This window comes from Myotis brandtii, unplaced genomic scaffold (assembly GCF_000412655.1).
Source record: "Myotis brandtii unplaced genomic scaffold, ASM41265v1 scaffold83, whole genome shotgun sequence".
In the NCBI taxonomy this organism is placed as follows: Eukaryota; Metazoa; Chordata; class Mammalia; order Chiroptera; family Vespertilionidae; genus Myotis; species Myotis brandtii.
In genome coordinates, this window is record NW_005371371.1 from 2,267,851 (window position 1) to 2,286,210 (window position 18,360).

Here is an 18,360-nt window from a genome sequence, read left to right on the forward strand (position 1 = left end):
TCTTGAGGAGATGACATGTTCCCATGAAGAGGTTCTACAATGTTCAAAGCACAACTCTTTAAACTCGGAGGCTGACATGAATAACCATGTTTGATGGCACACTTCCCTGCCTCCTGAGAGCATTCTCAACTAAAAGACCCGCCACGGGAAACACCACTTTGTGCTATGAATTGATGATGCCCCCTAGGTCGCATGTGGGGACAGACTCTCATGCTTGCCTACTTTCTTGATTTTCACAGCTTTTCATCTTGGCCTTGGCTAATGGCTGCCACTTCTTTTTATAGATGGTGCACCCATCCCTTCTTGTCATCAACTATTGCCACCTGTTCAGTTGTAGCTTTGGCTCTGCATGGGCTGAGAAGACATGACTAAGTCTGCTTAAGATTGTTGGCTAAACAGTGGAGAGAGGCTGCAGGTCAAGGTGTGAGGCCTCCGCCCTGGAAGAAGGTGCCTGGAACTTATCATCCGACAGCTTTCAGCTCTCATCTGCTTCCAGCGGGCACCTCTCCCATGTTTCACTGAAGGACAGACAACCCTGACTATGTAATATCCAAGGCACTGTTGCTACTCAACAGGTTTGTCCTTCTTTCATCACTGGCTTTTTCTATTGGCTCTGCAGGGAACTTGCTACACCCTAATGCACTGCCTACTGGTTTATGGCATTATTGCGCAGAAAGCCCAAGTGAAAATATGTCTGGGGCCCAACTTCTTTGTCTGGACACTAGAATGTACACCTCCCATGAGTTTCCATCCACTTACCGTCTGGTCCAGGTGGTCCGGCGGGCCCCTGGAGGCCTTCGGACCCTGGCTTTCCCGGAGCTCCTGGTGGGCCGGGGTATAGCGCAGGGATGCCCGGTTCTCCTGGGAAGCCTTTGGGTCCCATTTCACCGGGGAAGCCTCTCTTCACATCTGAAAATCCAACAGCATCACCAGCAGTGTGAAACTTCGGATGTTTAGCAGCTGCGTTGGCCTTCCCGTCCATAGGAGGCCACCAGCAGGACTAGTAAATTCACAGTCCATTCAGCAACGTAATGGGCGATGCCAGTGGTATAGTTCCTCATCATTTCCAACTACTTTAAAAAAGCCCCTCTTCCTGCCCCCAAACAATGGCCTGAGAGTTGTTATCAACACCTGGCAACAGCATTTGTTGACTGCTCATGCTCTTCCCAGCCAACTGACAGAATCATGATAGTTACTCATCAGCGGCAAGGTCTAACCTAGTGGGAGAGCTACTGTCACAGAGCCAGTTGTTCTGCGAAGACATCCAGACGTGGCTGGGAGGCCCATCACAGCCGCTAAACCCACTCAATGAGAAAGAGTGCAGCACCAGCCATTGAGGGCCAGTGGTTTCTGTGAGGACCCGAGGGGACTTACTTTTGGTCCTAGCTTTGATACCGTGGAGCCACATTACCTTCATCTATGATGGACGTGCCAGGGAAGCCTGGTGGGCCAGGGTCTCCTGGTGGACCCCGAGCTCCTGAGTCTCCATAGGCCCCTGGAAATCCTGGGTCACCTCTGCCACCTGAAACCGAGACAGGCCTCATGATAAGAACAGGATGGTTGTCTAGGTCCGCGACCGATGGTCACTGTTTCACTGAAGACACATTTACCAATACCCTGCACACGTGTGAAGTATGGTGGGGCCAGATGTTTAATATATGTCTTACTTCCTGTTCTCAAGGAGCTCATTCCCAGTCAACAGGGGTAAGGCAGGATCCCTATACATATCCTAAAACAACGGAGAGGCAACTAAGGCCAAAAAGATACAGAGAGGCTTCAAAGGAGGGGGAGATTATTTTGGGGGGAAATCTGATATTGAGGGACCATGGAGAATAAAGACAGCAGAAGTAGGTTTGGGGGCTATTGCTGTGTGCACTAGGCTTCGTGTGAAATACTTTACAAAGATTTGATTCCCATAAAACCATGTGACATAGCATCATAGTCCCAATTTTACAGAGAGGTGAAGCAGGGTGCCTGGGCCATTCAAGTTCCCTGCAGCAGGTAACCTGACAGTTGAGTTTTGGATAGGGGTGGAGTTTGAGGAGACAGAAGAGGGAGAGTGCAGAGGATGGAGAGGGAAGGGCATCCAGAGATCAGCCCAAACTGACAGTAGAGCGGGGAGCGCTCAGCAGGACTGGGCTGTCAGGGTGTGGAGGGGCAGAGGTGGTGGAAAATCAGGCTGGATAAATAGCTGAGTCTAAAGTGAGAATAAAGAGGGAAATAATATGATTAGGACTCCTCCCATGCACCAGGCACCGTGCCAGGGGGCAAGGAGGTGGGGCGCTGCTTCTCTTTGAGTCCCTCTTCCCCTGAGCCTCAGCTCCTGCCTGGGTCGGCTTCTCATGACTCTGAGAAGTTGGATGAGTTACAATGAATGCTTAAACAAGCCTCATCCGAAAATAAACACAAAGTGGCATCGCTATGTTCTTTGGCATGTTGGATAAAGACAGGCGAAAGGAGCTATTAAACCGACACGTGGGTCACATCTAAGTGGGACAGCGAGTCCTTGACCCCTGGGCCCCTGTGATAGGGGTGAGCCAGATGGTCTACTGGGTACAGGAAGGAAGCATTAGAGTATTTTTATTAAAAAAAAAAACCATATAAAGCCCTAGCCGGTTTGGCTCAGTGGATAGAGTGCGGCCTGCGGACTGAAGGGTCCCGGGTTCGATTCCGGTCAAGGGCATGTACCTTGGTTGCAGGCACATCCCCAGTGGGGGGGGTGCGGGAGGCAGTTGGTCGATGTTTCTCTCTCATCGATGTTTCTAGCTCTCTATCCCTCTCCCTTCCTCTCTGTAAAAAATCAATAAAATATATTTAAAAAAACCCCACATAAAAACCCTCATCCATGCCCGGGTCGTGTGGCTCAGTGGTTGAGCATCAACCTATGAATCAGGAGGTCATGGTTCGATTCTCAGTCAGGGCATATGCTCAGATTGCAGGCTCAAGTCCCAGTGAAGGGTGTGCAGGAGGCAGCTGATCAATGATTCTCTCTCATCATTGATATCTCTATCTCTCCCCCTCTCCCTTCCTCTCTGAAATCAATAAAAATATGTTAAAAAAAACACCTAATCCTTTAAAACCCCTATCGGATGTATAAGTTTTAGCATGTACGTTATTCAGTCATTCACATAAATATTTACTGAGCCCCAACTAGATCTGTTCTAGAAACTGGGGATACAGCAGTGAACCACATAGGCTAAAATCTCTGCCTTCATGGAACCTCCGATAACATGGATAAATCATCTATCCATAAATATATGTATGGTTATTTGGGGGGAGTGCTCAAAACATTAAAACAATTATTTAGAGAGATGCACATTCGAAAAGGTTCACAGACCATTGCTCTTTCCACAGAATTGGAATCATATTTCAAGTATTTTGGAAGGTTGAGCTAAACTAACAAGACCATTAGCCATACACACGCACAATCCTTCATTCACACACGGGGTCAACTGTATGTGCAGCATCTTCTTAGGTCATGCGCACATATCTGGTGATTTAGTTCCCTGAAGTCAACGGGGTCAACTGTATGTGCAGCATCTTCTTAGGCAGTTGTTCATGCGCACATATCTGGTGATTTAGTTCCCTGAAGTCTAAAGGGAGGTGACTGTGTACAGATTATAGCTTGTGACCCGGACTGGGTTTCAGGCTAGCATTGGAGGGTAAGCATCCTGGTAGGAGCAGGAACTGGTGAAGGTGGGTTAGGGTTGGTCAGGGTTACGGAGGCCTGCTGAGCAGAAGGACTGGGTGTCTTTAGCGATGCTGTATATGGCGAGGTCAGAGGATTTCCCAATAGAGGGGTCTCACCTGGAGAGTGGGAGTGCTCTCAGGCAGAGGCAAAAGGAAGGTCTCCTGTGACACCACACTGAGGCCATGCGGGAAGGTGCACACAAGACAGAAAGTCTACAAAGGCTGTGAACTAAACATCTTTTGTTTGCTTTGTTTTACATGGACACATCATTCTTGAAAGTCCATGGCTGTGTGTTCATAACATAAGAGAATGTATTAGTCTCATGCAGGAGAAATTGCATACAAACCTTTAGCTAGAGAAGGATGGGGGGAGTAGGCAGGGGGGCCGGGGGGGCCTGGGTCACCCAGTTCTCCCTGGAGAAAAAAATGAAAGAGGAAAACAAGAATGTGAGACCGGCCTTTTGGAGTTTTGGACACTGCCTGGTTCCGAAGGACAGAGCTGCAGTGGACCTCGAGCTTAGCGTTCTCTTCTGAGTAACTGAACCACAGACTCTGCCTGGGGCGCCATCTCCATTATGCTGAGGCAGCAAGTCCCGCATCCCAGACACACCAAGAGACAACTAAGTGCGCAGCTGCCAACATCACTTTGAAATCCTTGTCAAACATTGGAGCCAGTCGGGGCTGCTTTCTGCAGGGCAAGTTGTTCTGTTGTTGATAACGGTATCTGAGTCACCCTGTAGGGTGAGCTGGGAGGCGGGGGGATGCAACAACATCCTGATACAATGCCACTTGGACTGTAAGAGCTAACGACCTGGAGCCTCTCCGGGTCCCACAGGCCTAACTATGAGTTCCGCTGTCTTCACCAGCTGAAAGGGCTCCCTACCTGGCTGGACTCCCCATCAGCTGGTGCAGCTGCAGCCCACCTGGTCCTCATCCTACTGGGTTTCACTTCTTTGCTGGCCCGTGAATTATCCAAACACATCAGTCATATCCTGCCTTGGGGACCAGGGGTGTCCCACCCTCTTGTTACTACAAAGCCCCTCCCCCAGCCCCGCTGGTTCACTCTGCTTGGTGGGGTCCTGCAGGGCATGTAGCGTCCTAAGGCTGGGATAATGTGACTAATAAATGCTGTGTGCTCGGTTATCTATTCTTATATAGGTTAGAGCAGAGGTTGCCAACCTTTTGGACCTCACCGACCACCGGTTGGCGACCACTGGGTTAGAGGATACCTCCTTGTCCAACATGATGAGTAAGAGGTGGTCAGAACACCATCCAAAGAAACCAAGTGAAAACCATCCGAATGAAAACCAAGCTCACCTTGGGTCCCTGGGGTCCCGCAGAGCCTGGATAGCCATCTGGTCCTCTGCTTCCCTGCAGGAGAGATATTTGGTGCTTATTTTTATCTCTGTAATTTACAGAACTGACCAAAATACCATTATTATGTCTAATGACATGAATAATAATTCATTAAAGTCACCTCCTGCACGGCCTCTGTTCAAATATTCCTGATTTTGGTCTCAAAAACATCTTTGTTCTCAAAAAATTGCTCTGTTTATGCATCAGGATCCAAAGTCCAAACATGACATTTGGCTGATATGTCTTTTAATTTTCTTATAATAGTTTCTTCTTCCTTTCTACTTTTTTTCAGTAACATTTTGTTGTTGTTGCTATTGAAGAAACTAGGTCATTGGGGCTGCCAATCCCCAGCGTTGGGGACCTGCTATACATGACCTTGTGGTGTTGTGTAACATGATTCTCTACCCTTGACTTTCTCTAAATTAGCAGCTAGATCTAGAAGCTTCCTTAGGCTCAGGTTCACCTTTTGAGCAAGAACTGTTCCTGGGGGATGCTGTGTCCTTCCCAGTGCATCGGTATAGGATGCACAGATGCGAGTTTAAGTGATTTTATAATTGATCAGTGGGGTCAGGTGTGGACAACCTGATCCATCTATTAAAACCTCCCTCCCAGACGGGCTTTGTAAATTTCAGTGAGCACGAAACAGAAGCATTAATGCCGCCCATTTAGTTTCATGTAAAAAAAAAAAATCTCTAGTGCTAACTGTTGCTTTCTAATCCCCCCAAATATATATCAACAAAAGCCACATCATATCTGGGTAGATAAGTAGTTTAAAAAAATAATCTAGAAATTTATTCCGTCTTGCTAAAGAATATGTACAGCGAGCCCCCCCCCCCCAAAAAATCAGAATGCCAGGGTGCCAATTATCTAATTATTTTACCAGATATTTTGAAACCGAGGAGCATGTGTGCCGAAAATCGCATTGTCTAGAATGAACTGGGTGGGCTTACTTCTGTGTTTTTCATGAAGGCCAATTTTTCTGATATTAAAAATGATCTCCTATTTAGAGGCCATCTCATGAGATAGGTTAGGAATCACTGAAGACCTTGCCAAGGACTGGGGAGTTGGCAACTAGGCATTTAGTCTGAGCTGAGTCCAGGCTGACATAATAATCCAGCTCAAACAACACGCTGGACTTGGCCAAATCTACCCACGCACTGCTCAGCCATGCCGAGATGCCATCAACTAGCAATCACAAGCACCCCCAGAACTAATTAAAGTTCTATCAATCTCTGGTGGGATGAGGGAAGGGTAGCTGATTGTTCCTGTAGAACAAGCAAAATCTTTCCCAGAATCTTCTCTTTTTTTTGGCTCATTCCTATTTCAATGCATTAATGCTGGTGTGCACAGTTGCTCCTTGGAGCTGCCTTTGGTTACTGGTTCCATTTTACATCCTAAAACCAAAGTCTGTGAGTACAACTGAGATGTTAGTCGGGGAGCCACGGCAACCTGGCAATAAGATAACAACTGGTAGACAGGTGGGTGCGGGGTGGCACGAAAACGCAGGATGACCCATTCATGTGTGTATATCCTGGGCATTTCTTATCTTCACAGTCAAAGAAACAATTCCCCCACAGCAGCTGAGATGCCCCACTTAATTGGAAGCATCTGCATCCCCCCCAGTTGTTGCAAGTGCAGGAAGCAAGCTGGAAATTGTGAGCCTTAGATCCTAACATCTGGACCACAGCACTTAGGTGCCCCAGGTGGTCCATGCCTGGTGAACATATTGTCCTTCATTAAGTTTTGAGTTCTAGGGGGTGGCTATGTTGAACTGCATTTTATTTTATTTTTTTGAACTGCATTTTAAAAACACTATAACTCCTTAGTGTTGGGTGTAGAAAAACAAATCATAATTATGATTTCACTAGCACATGGCAGGCACACAAAGTATTAACAGCAGTACTTTAGTTTTGTGGGGTGGGTTGAAATGGATTACTTTTAAATGCTCATGTTTGCCATAGTCCTCTGTCTCTTTACAGCACTTGCTTACTTAAACTAGAATTTGGCCTTTGGCCTTTAGTTGGGGGTATTGCATGGACAGCAGCTGTTTCTAGGCATGTGACCTTTAGGGGTACTCCTATCAGGTACTAATGCCATGAGAAGGTGGGTATAATTAGGGCAAACCCTGGTGTCATCCCTGGTCCGAGTTTAGGGTAAAAGGATAGGAATAGGAAAAATAAAGTCAATTGAAGTTGCAGGAAAGAATCAAGTTTGGGGCTCCTTGTGAGTGGTCAAAACCAGAACTTGGGGTGGAGACGCCTGAGTCTAGAGCTGGGGAGGTCAGAAACCAAATCTGGGGGACCAAGTCCCCTCTGTAGTCCCAGGGACTGACGAGACCCACTGCTATCGGGATCCCTGTGGTTCTTCAATCCTGCAACGGAGTCGTGAGCGTAATCAGGGCAGTCATGATTTGGAGGCTGAATCGATTTTTTGAAATAGTCTATTTCTATGTGGAAATACTAGCCTATGGGCACCAAGATGTGTGTACCATAATGTCGACTGCATGATTGCTGAAAATAGCAAGCAGCTGGAAGCCACCGCACGGGCTGTTAAGCAAACGTGGCGGAACCTTTCACTGCAATTCTGTGCAGCTTGTTAGGAGAACCATGTACCAGTGGATGTGAACGTGCTAATGCGGAATAATCTCCAGGGCCCGTTGGATGAAAAAACAAGTTGCAGGATGATATAGATAGTGTTACTCTCTGTTGTTAAATTATATGCACGTAAAAATACATGTCCTTGTCTGAAAGGATACCCACAGAATTATTACCAGTGTTTGCCTCAGGGAGAATGCTGTGGGCCCGTGAAAGAAAGACGGTCTGCTACATATTCCATGATCAAATTAGGGAAGGTAATAGATAATTAATTAAAAAATCTATTTCTATGTGTACTTTCTCATATGACCCAGAGTTCAGACAGTTCTAAGCCTGATCCAGATTCACAATGCATTTCTCACATGTTTTCTTCTAAAAAAAAGTGCCAAACATCTGTCCACAGAACACATGGCAAAAATAAGTAATTGGGTCATCATTAAAGATAAACAAAGTGTCTACGTGTGTGAGATCAACATGTGAAAAATGTAGGTGAACTCTAGGTCACCACGCTGACAACCTTCCTAAGACTGACACACAGTGACCCAGGCCAGGGGTGACACTGAAGGTACAGGAGCCGTGGCTGCAGGCGCTGGATGAGGGGAAGCCTGAAGGGAAAGAACCACAGGAAGGAACCAAAGGGCTGCTTTGCAAAAATGAGAAAAAGGTAAACAATCTGACTCTGGCATTCTGAACGATCTGGGATGATGCCATGGTAAATGCAGGTAAAATGGTAAATGTTTTTTTTTCCTGGGGCACCCCCCCACCCCGGAATTCCACAGTCTTCCTATTTGATTTCTGTGAGATGTTTCAGGCCTGGAGCCGACTGCATTTCATGCATTGCACTTACTTTCTCTCCTTCTGAACCTCTGTCACCGTAGGTGCCCGGGGGGCCCTGGGGAGGACAGAAAACAGAAGCAATAACAGCTTAGAACAGGCAGCAGCGTTTCCCGTGGCATCACCATGAGCTGACATGGACTCAAACAAAGTGCTTTATCATGAGAGTATGGAAACCATCTGAAACCCCTTTTCTTTTCTAAAGGAGATGGCTCATTTTGGCGACACTTTCACATAATGCAGTGGTTCTCAACCTTCTGGCCCTTTAAATACAGTTCCTCATGTTGTGACCCAACCATAAAATTATTTTCGTTGCTACTTCATAACTGTAATGTTGCTACTGTTATGAATCGTAATGTAAATATCTGATATGCAGGATGGTCTTAGGCGACCCCCGTGAAAGGGTCGTTCGACCGCCAAAGGGGTCATGACCCACAGGTTGAGAACCGCTGACATAATGCATCATGCCTACCACTTCACAAACTATGGAGAAATCCATAAAGACGGGATGGTGAAAATGGTAAAGATAAAAAAGGCCTGGGTTCCAAAGTGCTCATGAGTCTCTGTCCTTATTTTTGGAGATTGTAACACGTCTTTTTAGCGGCAGTGCTACCACCACAAGGACACTTTCTCTTCTTCCCGACCCATGGTTTGGCCACATTTCCCAGCTCACTGCGGCTAGGTTTGGCCAGGGGACTGAGTTCTGGCTGATGGAGGGAGGCCTGCCTTAGGGCAGGGGAGCCACAGGGGGCTGAATCTCCTCGAGAGGAGACACTCCCCTGCCCCCTCCCCACCCCACTTGGGACATTTTTGTTGGATTCTTGGGGCAGCAAGAAATCAACTTCTTGTGTGCTGGAATCAGTCTATATTTTTGTCACCACAGGTTAATCTGGCCTAACTAATACAAGCAGAAATGTGTTTGTGTTCTGTTCCCACCCTTCTCCAAATGGAGGTGCACAGTTTTAAGAACCACAGTTAATGGGCGATAACGTTGTGTCCATCCATGTAGGCTCCTCTTGTCCACTGTTGCCAATGGACATTCTGGTTTGGGACGCAGACAGTGGGGGATGCTGCATGTGTGGAGGGAGAGGGGGTACGAGGCAAATATCTCTGCACATTTGCTGTGAACCAAAATCTGCTCTCTTCCCCCCACCCCCACCCAAATAACGCCCATTTAAAAATAAAAACAAAACAAAATAAGCCCCAGTGATAGAATGCATGCATTACCCGGGGTCCTGGGAAGCCCAGGATTCCTTCTTCTCCCTTCAAGGAAATGCCCTAGGAGAGAACACAGAGACTTGAGCCACAGCCGGCACCTTCTCTCTTTACCTGCAGCAGGAATCCCATTTCTCACGCCCTGAGGCCGGCCTGCCTCTGGGGTTCTCTATTCCAGCTCATGGAAGGAAGGGCATAGGGATCTGAGTCTGCCTGCATAGCACCTCTCCCCGCCACATGGTAAGTGGCCATGTGGGAGGACAGGGAATACCAGGGCAGGCGTGACGAAGACTGAAGAGAGGGCAGAGCGCTCCCCTGGCTGAGATCCCCAGAGCAGAAGCTAGCCCATCACACCTGTCCAGCCCCCTCCACCCACACATCTTCTTTTTAAAAGCAATTAGATTCATTTTATGAGCTTCACAAAATGTTGATTAACTGGTGTTTACTATGCAAAAAAGGAAGACATTCGAAGACTATTTTCTGAAAAACACACAAAACAAAACAACAACAACGAACAAACACAAAAATATCTGAGACAAATAAATGATAACACTTTCTTGCTGTAGACAAATGGGTTGGAAACCAACAGTCCCTGGGTCCCTGTGACCCCTGCACATTCTCATGGCAATAGGATCGCCAAGAATTTGGGAACCACAAGGGAGAAGAAACATCTTTATTGCTTGACTTACTATTGTTCCTTCTTCCCCCTTACTTCCTTTTTCACCCTGTGAAGAAAATGAAAAAAAAAAAGAAACACGTATTAATTTGAGAATAGTGATACTTAAAATTAATCAGGTTTTGTGATATGAAGTGAAAAGTACTGAACAAAACTTAAACAACCATTATAAATGAATTGTAGCAAGCATCTAAATTTTGCAGCTTCAAAATTCAAGAAAGAAATGTGTTATTTCTTCTGGATTTTCAAGATAGACATGAAATCGTGTTATTTTTGATGTGATGGCAAGGCTGTCTCTACATGGTTTCCTTTGTTACTCCACAGTTGCAGGTGTATAATACCATCCTGTGGTGGGAGAATATGCCCAGAAAAAAGCCCCGAATGACAACACTCATTTAAATAAAATACTATAAGGAGGGTTCTCTGAGGAAGAGACACATTTGGGATGTATTGAAACCCCGAGCAAAGGTGGCCTTGGAAGGCAATGTTAACTCTAAATGATCTTTCTTTTTCTTCCTCTCTTGGTTTAAAATGGCAAAAGAAATGTGACTGGCCAGGTCCGAGCTCTCCATCACTGCTAGGACAGCGCCCAGATCCCTGCTGACCAAGACTGCCCCCTGCAGACTGGCCAGGCCCCAGCCCTGGACGATCCCTGTTGGTGGTAGGAAAGGAAGGAAACGTGTTTTGGATGCTTGAGCACCTCAGTGAGGATCAAAGCTGCTTTGGTCTCACTCCATCCTCAGCTCCTGGACAGAGGCCCTACCTGGCTGGTGGTCAGGTCACCACTAGGAGCCACAGGTCTGCCCAGAATCTATCTATGGCTGTCCAGGGACATCTATCTCACTTTCTCAGCCGTGCACAACCACCTGCTTCTGACTCGCTTTCCTCAGGCATGTCTGCTAGCACCAGCCACCTTCCAGGCCATTTCTGTCAACGGTCAAGTCACTTACTACTGAGCTACAGCTGCCCAGATTCATTCCCCCCTAAGGCAGTGGTCACACCTGCCTCTCCCATCCACGACCAAGCACCCAAACCCCATCTTGACAGATACCTGATTGTTGGGAATGATATTCTAGGTTTGGGGTTTTTATTTTGGTTCCCATTGATTGTGCCCGACTTTAGACTAGGCATTTCACCTGTGTCCACTCCACAGCTCTACAAGGTTGGCATCTGCATTACTATCTGCAGTGGGTACAACGGAACACGAAGGCTTAGGAAGGTGAAGTGGCCCATCCGAACGTGTCAGTGGTAGAGCAGGATGGTGATTTTTACTGGATTCCAAGAGTATGTTTTTAATTAAATGAAACAGTAATAGACATTATAAAGGCCAGAAAATGAATCTAGATAAACAAACAACAATCCCACCGTGACTCTGTCAGTGAAGAGTAAAAGCGGACTTGTTTTGCAGATCACAGTGTTTTGTCAGAGAATTCCACGTACAGGGTTTGAATTATGCTCCGACCATAACCTACGTCTACACTGGAGACTCGCATACTTAAAGATAGATTTGAGATTTTTTATGGATCCTCGTGTTGCTTTAAATTCATCACGATTGTTTAAGATGATGGACTGACATGGTTATTTGACTGAACGAATAGTTGTGCTTTCATGCACAATTTCATGGAGAGGCCTTTCCCTCTTTGCATGCGACTGTTTGAATAAGATCGAATAAAGTTACCTTTTCCCCCTTGTCTCTCTTTCTTTCTTCTAGTTCCACTGAGAATACAGCCTATTTGGCGGAGCCCCATTACCTTGTACGGGGGGACGGTCACCTTTCCGGGCCCGGTGATCGGTTGAAAGTCTGACGGAGGCCCGTTGGGCCCTGGGGCTCCGATGTCACCCTGTGAATTGTGTAGCAAAGCAGCAGTCTTTAGATTGAGAAGACACTACCAAACTTTAGCAAAAGCATGCTCCCACCACAAACTGCTTTTTGTCTCTTTGCATATTACTTATCACATGCACACCAATTTTGCAGTGTTCTATTTATAAATCCAAATAAAAATTAGAGTTTAAAATGAAAGAATCGTAACATAAAATTATTTGTATCCCACTTGCATCAATAATCACTTAGAATGTCTGCCTACAAGCTGGTTGGGCTGTTCACAATTTGGGACTGCATTTGCTTCTGTGGAATTACTTCCTTATGATAAATTTCTATACAAGGAAATTATTAGGTCTGAGGGCTTAATGTCTTTATGGCTCCTGATAGGTATCACTCTATTGTTTGCCTAGATTGGCACATAGATATAAGAAACGCTTAGGAAATGAGTGATTACTCCAGTTTCACCACTACTTCACCATGTAAGGGTGTTTTTATATAATAAAAAGCAGCATCTTTAACCAATATAATATCTAAAGTTTGCTTTAATTTGCATTTTTATCATTAGTAAGAATCACTTTTCTATGTGGTACACAGAGGGTGAACCGTACAGATCTGCAACATCACTGGACAATTACCCTGACATATGCTTGCTTGATCTCCTGGGAACTAATTGACACAGAAAGAAAGTTATTCTTGTTTTTCTCTTTTGCTATTTCCATGTATAAACTATATAATATCAGTTTGAACCCAGACATTACATAATATGAACAGGAACAAATTGAAATGATGTATTAGCGGCAGAAAGTGGTACTCCATAGTGTATTCTGAGTGTCTGCTAATATTATACCTAAAAAGTACCTAAACTGTTTGTTCATCTACTCTTTATCTATGGGGGCCTTGAAGGTTTTTTTATTTTTTATTAACAATTTGAATAAGCTTTTTGTACATTACAGACATTAACTTCATTTCCATTCTATATAATGTGACTATTCTTCCCAGATTTTTCCTCTTTTTATGTTATTTTGCTATTTTATTATATTTCATTGGACAGGAACTTAAACTTTTATGTATTTACATCATCCAATGTTTTTCTTTTGTAGTTACTTGTACGGTATTAACACAAAGAACAAAGTACTTTTCGCACCTGTGTAGTGAAAGTTTAATGTGCGCTTCAATCAAAAAGTAAAGTGTAAAACAAAATGAAAATGCTCAAAGGACACCAAACGAACACATCTGTTTTATAGGTTTTGGGGGGAATGCGATGGGGTTGTGTGAGGGTTAGCTCACTGGGTGTGGACACCATGTTGAGCTTTTCCTATAAGTGATCTCAAGTGATCCTCTCAAAGGCCATGCGGTCTTTGAATCTCAGCACTGTGGGCAATGATAAAAGTCCATGTGGTCCTCTTTCCTGCCATGTCACCTGGGCCCTGACCTGGCTTGTTAGTCTGTGGCTCTGGCTCCAGTTTCCTGTCATCCCTGGACTCCCCATGTTAGAAGATGGCGGAGGTCATGTCTGTGCCACAGGTCAGGGCCATCCTACATGGTTCACTTCCACTGTCTTATTGCTCCATAACTATCACCAAAGTGTGTTTGATAACATGGCACGTTATAATAATTACTTCCTGTGCAAATGGTCTATTTGAACATCACCTCAAGAGAATAGCATAAGACATAGTCATTGAAATTTCTTTCCTATTACACGTTGCATGCGGCTGCTTTAATCTGTTGTTTCCTTTACCTTGTCACCCTTTTCTCCATAAAAACCTAGTCCTCTGTTGCCCTGAAAGAGAAATGAGTTTCTGTAAGTTTTAAAAGTCAATTATCAGCAGGCTAGAAGGGGTCAATGGGGGGGGGGGAGGGAAGGGGGATATTTTCAACAATAAAGATAAACTTTAAAAAAGTCAATAATCACAGTGAAATAATTTTTTTTTCTAGAAAAAGAGACCTAAAATATATTTGCAACATCACTGGACAACTATCCTTATATAACATTCTGGCTTCACGTCTCAGAAACTAATTGACACAAGGAGAAAGTTACTCAAACAAAACAGATTCATAGATACAAAGATCGAAGTAATGGTTGCCAGAGGACAGGAGGGTTGGGAGATGCAAGAAGAAGGTGAAGGGATTAAGAGCACAAATTGGTAGTTACAAAAGAGTCACAAGGATGTCAAGTACAGCATAGGGAATATAGTCAATAATCCTATCTAATAAATCCCTAATATGCAAATCGACCAAACGGCGGAACGACCAGTCGCTATGATGTGCACTGACCACCAGGGGGCAGACGCTCAACATAGGAGCTGCCCCCTGGTGGTCAGTGTGCTCCCACAGGGGGAGCGACGCTCGGCCAGAAGCTGGGCTCACGGCTGGCGAGCCCCGAGGTGGTGGCAGGAGCCTCTCCTGCCTCCACTGCAGGTGGGTAGAAAGGAGAGACTGGTCCTGGACTGTGAGAGCCCTGGACTGCGAGAGGGATGTCTGACTGCCGGCTTAGGCCCATTCCCAAGGGGTCCCGGACTGCAAGAGGGCACAGGCCGGGCTAAGGGACTGCCCTCCCAGTGTGCAATTTTCGTACACCGGGTCTCTAGTATTCTAATAACTATGTAGGGTGTCAGATGGGTACTAGATTAATTGGGGAGATCACTTCGTTAATTATATGTCTAACCACTATGCTGTATACCTGAAACCAATACAAAATAATATTGAATATTCACTGTAATTGAAAAATAAAGTTAAAAAAATTATTGTCTTTTCTTTTGCTATTTCCATATGTAAAGTGTACAACAAAAGTCTGAGCCCAGACATCACATAATTTGAACAGGAACAAACTGAGATGGTGTATCAGTTGCAGAAGGTGGGAGGCACTTCACAGCGCATTTTGAGCATTCACTAAGATTAAACCTAAATGATGAAAATTCTGGGGTTCGTGAAAACGATAGGCTATTCTTTTAATACAGAGATGCTTTGGAAAAATAAGCAAAACCTCAGAAATAGTGGACTAAGAGCAGTTATTTTGTCACCCTTGGAAATAGTCTACTGTTTGACTTTTGAAATATATTCTACTCTTCAAATATCCTGATGATCAGCAAACTGTATTATTGACTCTATACTCGCTGTATGTACTATAACAACCCAGGGTCCACTCTCCCTTTAATTCTCTGCAACACAGGAGGAGTCACGGATAGTCACACTGTCATATCCTATGACCTTGGCCTCAGAGCTAATGAGTGGCAGAGCTTGATTTGACCCCAGGTCTTTCTGATTCTTAATCGTTCATCTAGTGCAGTAATGGCGAACCTTTTGAGCTCGGCGTGTCAGCATTTTGAAAAACCCTAACTTAACTCTGGTGCCGTGTCACATATAGAAATTTTTTGATATTTGCAACCATAGTAAAACAAAGACTTATATTTTTGATATTTATTTTATATATTTAAATGCCATTTAACAAAGAAAAATCAACCAAAAAAAATGAGTTCGCGTGTCACCTCTGACAAGCGTGTCATAGGTTCGCCATCACTGCCTTAGACAGTGGTTCTCAACCTTCTGGCCCTTTAAATACAGTTCCTCCCCCGCCCCTACCCCACAGTCCTATATTTGAAGATCATTCTCTCTTCTGCCTCAGCTATTTCTCATTTTGGTAAGACAATCCTAGTTTCATAGAAACATTTCCTACCCTTTAATGATTTTAGGGGATGGTGATTCTTGGGGTTTTAGTCGTTTTCATCTTCCTTTTAGTCTAAGAGGCAAAGCTAGGCCCAGAGATTTAGCAAATATTTAATAGTTCCATAAGTGGAGTTGCCATATATGGGAGAAATGACTCAACCCTGGTGTCTAAAAGAGGCACATATGAAAAGCTATGCATGCACAGCTTAGAGATATTGCAGGTTCAGTTCCAGATCACCACAATAAAGTAAATACCGCAATAAAGTGAGTCACATTCATATTTTGGTTTTCCAGTGCATATAAAAGTTATGTTTATACTGTACTGTAGTCTGTTAAGTGTGCAATAGCATTATGTCTAAAATGACAGTGTACATATATTAATAAAAATTATTTTATAGCTAAATAAATGCTAATCGTCATCTGAGACTGTTAGAAAAATGGCACCAATAGATTTTCTCAACTCAGGGTTGCCATAAGCAACCTTCAATTTGTAAAACACACAGTATCGTCAAAGTGCCATAAAGCGAAGTGCAAAAAAATGAGGTATGCCTGCACTATATTATAGAAATAATACTCTCTCTCTCTCTCTCTTTTTTTAAATCTCCAAACGACTGCTTCTTTCCTGGGGTGTCTACATTCCCATCTCAACAGAAGATCACACAGGACCCTATCTGATCTTTCTCTCTGCAGTGTACCTCCTGCCCCCTCAATGCCCAGGGATTTTCTGAAAATAAAAACAAAGCATTTAATTAATTTTTGCATTTTTGCTTCTTTCCCACCTGGCTGGGAGCTGAAATCAAAGCACAGAAATGCAGCCAGGCTAGATTAGAACGTGATTTGCTTGGGTCCCCGTGGCCCCTCTGCCTCATGAGCTGGTTATCCAAGTCACCAGGAAGTGACCTGGTGGGGGGTGAGGGCCATTAGTGCGGCAGCCAAGCAGGGATCTGAGATGACCTTGGGGCTGGCCGCCCCATCTTACATCTGCTTCTCTTGGCTGTGGGCCGTTCCCACCCAGCTTTGGGCTGCCAGACAGTGGGGAGCCCAGCGGTGTGGGCAGCAGCCTTAACGAGCTCCAGCCCCAGCCGGAAGCCATTTCAGAGGTGATGGGAGCTGGGGGCCTGGGGGTGGTGGTAGCTGAGGTCCCCAGAAGTCACAGAGATGGGATTTCTATGGACCAGGCATGGGAATGTGCAGGCTGGGAGATTTCCTTAGCTATGTGCAGGCCATGGAATGGTTCTTAAATGTTGGTAATCGTAGCCCAGAAGTTGACTTAAAGTTTTTTAAATTACAGTTTACATTCAATATTGTTTTGTACTAGGTGTACAGAATAGACTCATGTCAAATTTTGAGGAAATACTTCCTTCACCAACTTCCTACTGTTTGTCTTGGACATTTATCCAACTTTCGCAGATGGTACCGAACTCTAGTTCTGTCTCCAGGTTCTAACAAGCCACCTACTTTGTTGTACTCCAACCAACTTAAGAATCTTTCTCTGATAGAAGCAATCCAGCTTTGGGCTCTAGCTGAATTGAAAATCACTGACTAATATATCCCTAGAGGCTCACATCACACTCTTGTAGAACCTAATTATACCCAGGTAGGGAATGCCATCAGTTCCCCCATACAAACATAGCTACATTTTGTCCATTCTTATAAATTAACACACAGGGATAAACATGAGCTGTCCCTAAATCTACGTTCCTAATCAGTTTGATTTTCATACAACAGGAATGTTATGTGATTTGCAAACAACAAATCATTCAACACACGCACTTATTTAATGTGCCAGAGATGCCAGAGGTACCACTGGGTGCATCTTTGGAGTTTGTAACAGTGAGTCTTAAAAAACTTACAAAACAGTTCTCATTGTGAAATGAGCAATATACAGTTGTCCATGAAGTAGTTCTATAGTCCAGAAGGATATACACGGATACATAAGCTCCCACTTCCCTCTCCCTCACCCCCAACCGTAACTTACTGGCTCTCCTGGGGGTCCGGGGGGTCCAGGTGGTCCCTGCAAAAATACAAAGATATTTGTAAACTGTTTTCTTTATCCCAGGACCCAGATAACATCTGCTAGAAAGCCCTGGGAAAGCCATTCACTGTATATTTAGAGCACCATGTTGTATGTATAGAGGTTTCTGGTACATCTGTCTCAGCAGGCAGGAAGGGCTGGAGGGGAGAGGGCTGGGGTCAGGCTCAGTTCCCAGAATTTGCCGGCTGTCCACACACAGCTGTTTTGGGTTTGCTTTTCTGAGTTTAGACTTTTGATTTCATCCATGTCCTATTCATGTTTGCTCTGCTCCCATGCCAGGTCCCAGGCCCTGTCACCACAAAGATCGTTTCTCCTGACTCCCCCTGGGCAGGGTCCCCCACAGGCCACTGTCTAACGCTTTTTGCTGGTAGGTCAGCAAATGTTCACAGGCAGACTTAATCTACAGGATTGAAAGTCCATCCACAAATATCACCACGGGTCTATCTGCAAAGCATTCAGTGTCAACACTACACTT

At 44.9% G+C, this 18,360-nt stretch overlaps 1 protein-coding gene across 1 annotated transcript in view; it reads right to left on the reverse strand.

Moving 5' to 3' along the window:
- The window catches only part of COL4A2 (collagen, type IV, alpha 2), a 181,134-nt gene that overhangs the window by 44,228 nt on the left and 118,546 nt on the right, over window positions 1-18,360 (reverse strand). The window contains exons 11-20 of the mRNA XM_005884467.2: window positions 17,829-17,864; window positions 13,926-13,967; window positions 12,117-12,206; window positions 10,379-10,414; window positions 9,702-9,752; window positions 8,488-8,532; window positions 5,008-5,061; window positions 4,038-4,104; window positions 1,412-1,522; window positions 760-909 (exon numbers count right to left, since the gene is read on the reverse strand). Of these exons, the coding sequence (XP_005884529.1) occupies window positions 760-909; window positions 1,412-1,522; window positions 4,038-4,104; window positions 5,008-5,061; window positions 8,488-8,532; window positions 9,702-9,752; window positions 10,379-10,414; window positions 12,117-12,206; window positions 13,926-13,967; window positions 17,829-17,864 (682 nt within the window). The remainder of the gene's footprint in view (window positions 1-759; window positions 910-1,411; window positions 1,523-4,037; window positions 4,105-5,007; window positions 5,062-8,487; window positions 8,533-9,701; window positions 9,753-10,378; window positions 10,415-12,116; window positions 12,207-13,925; window positions 13,968-17,828; window positions 17,865-18,360) is intronic.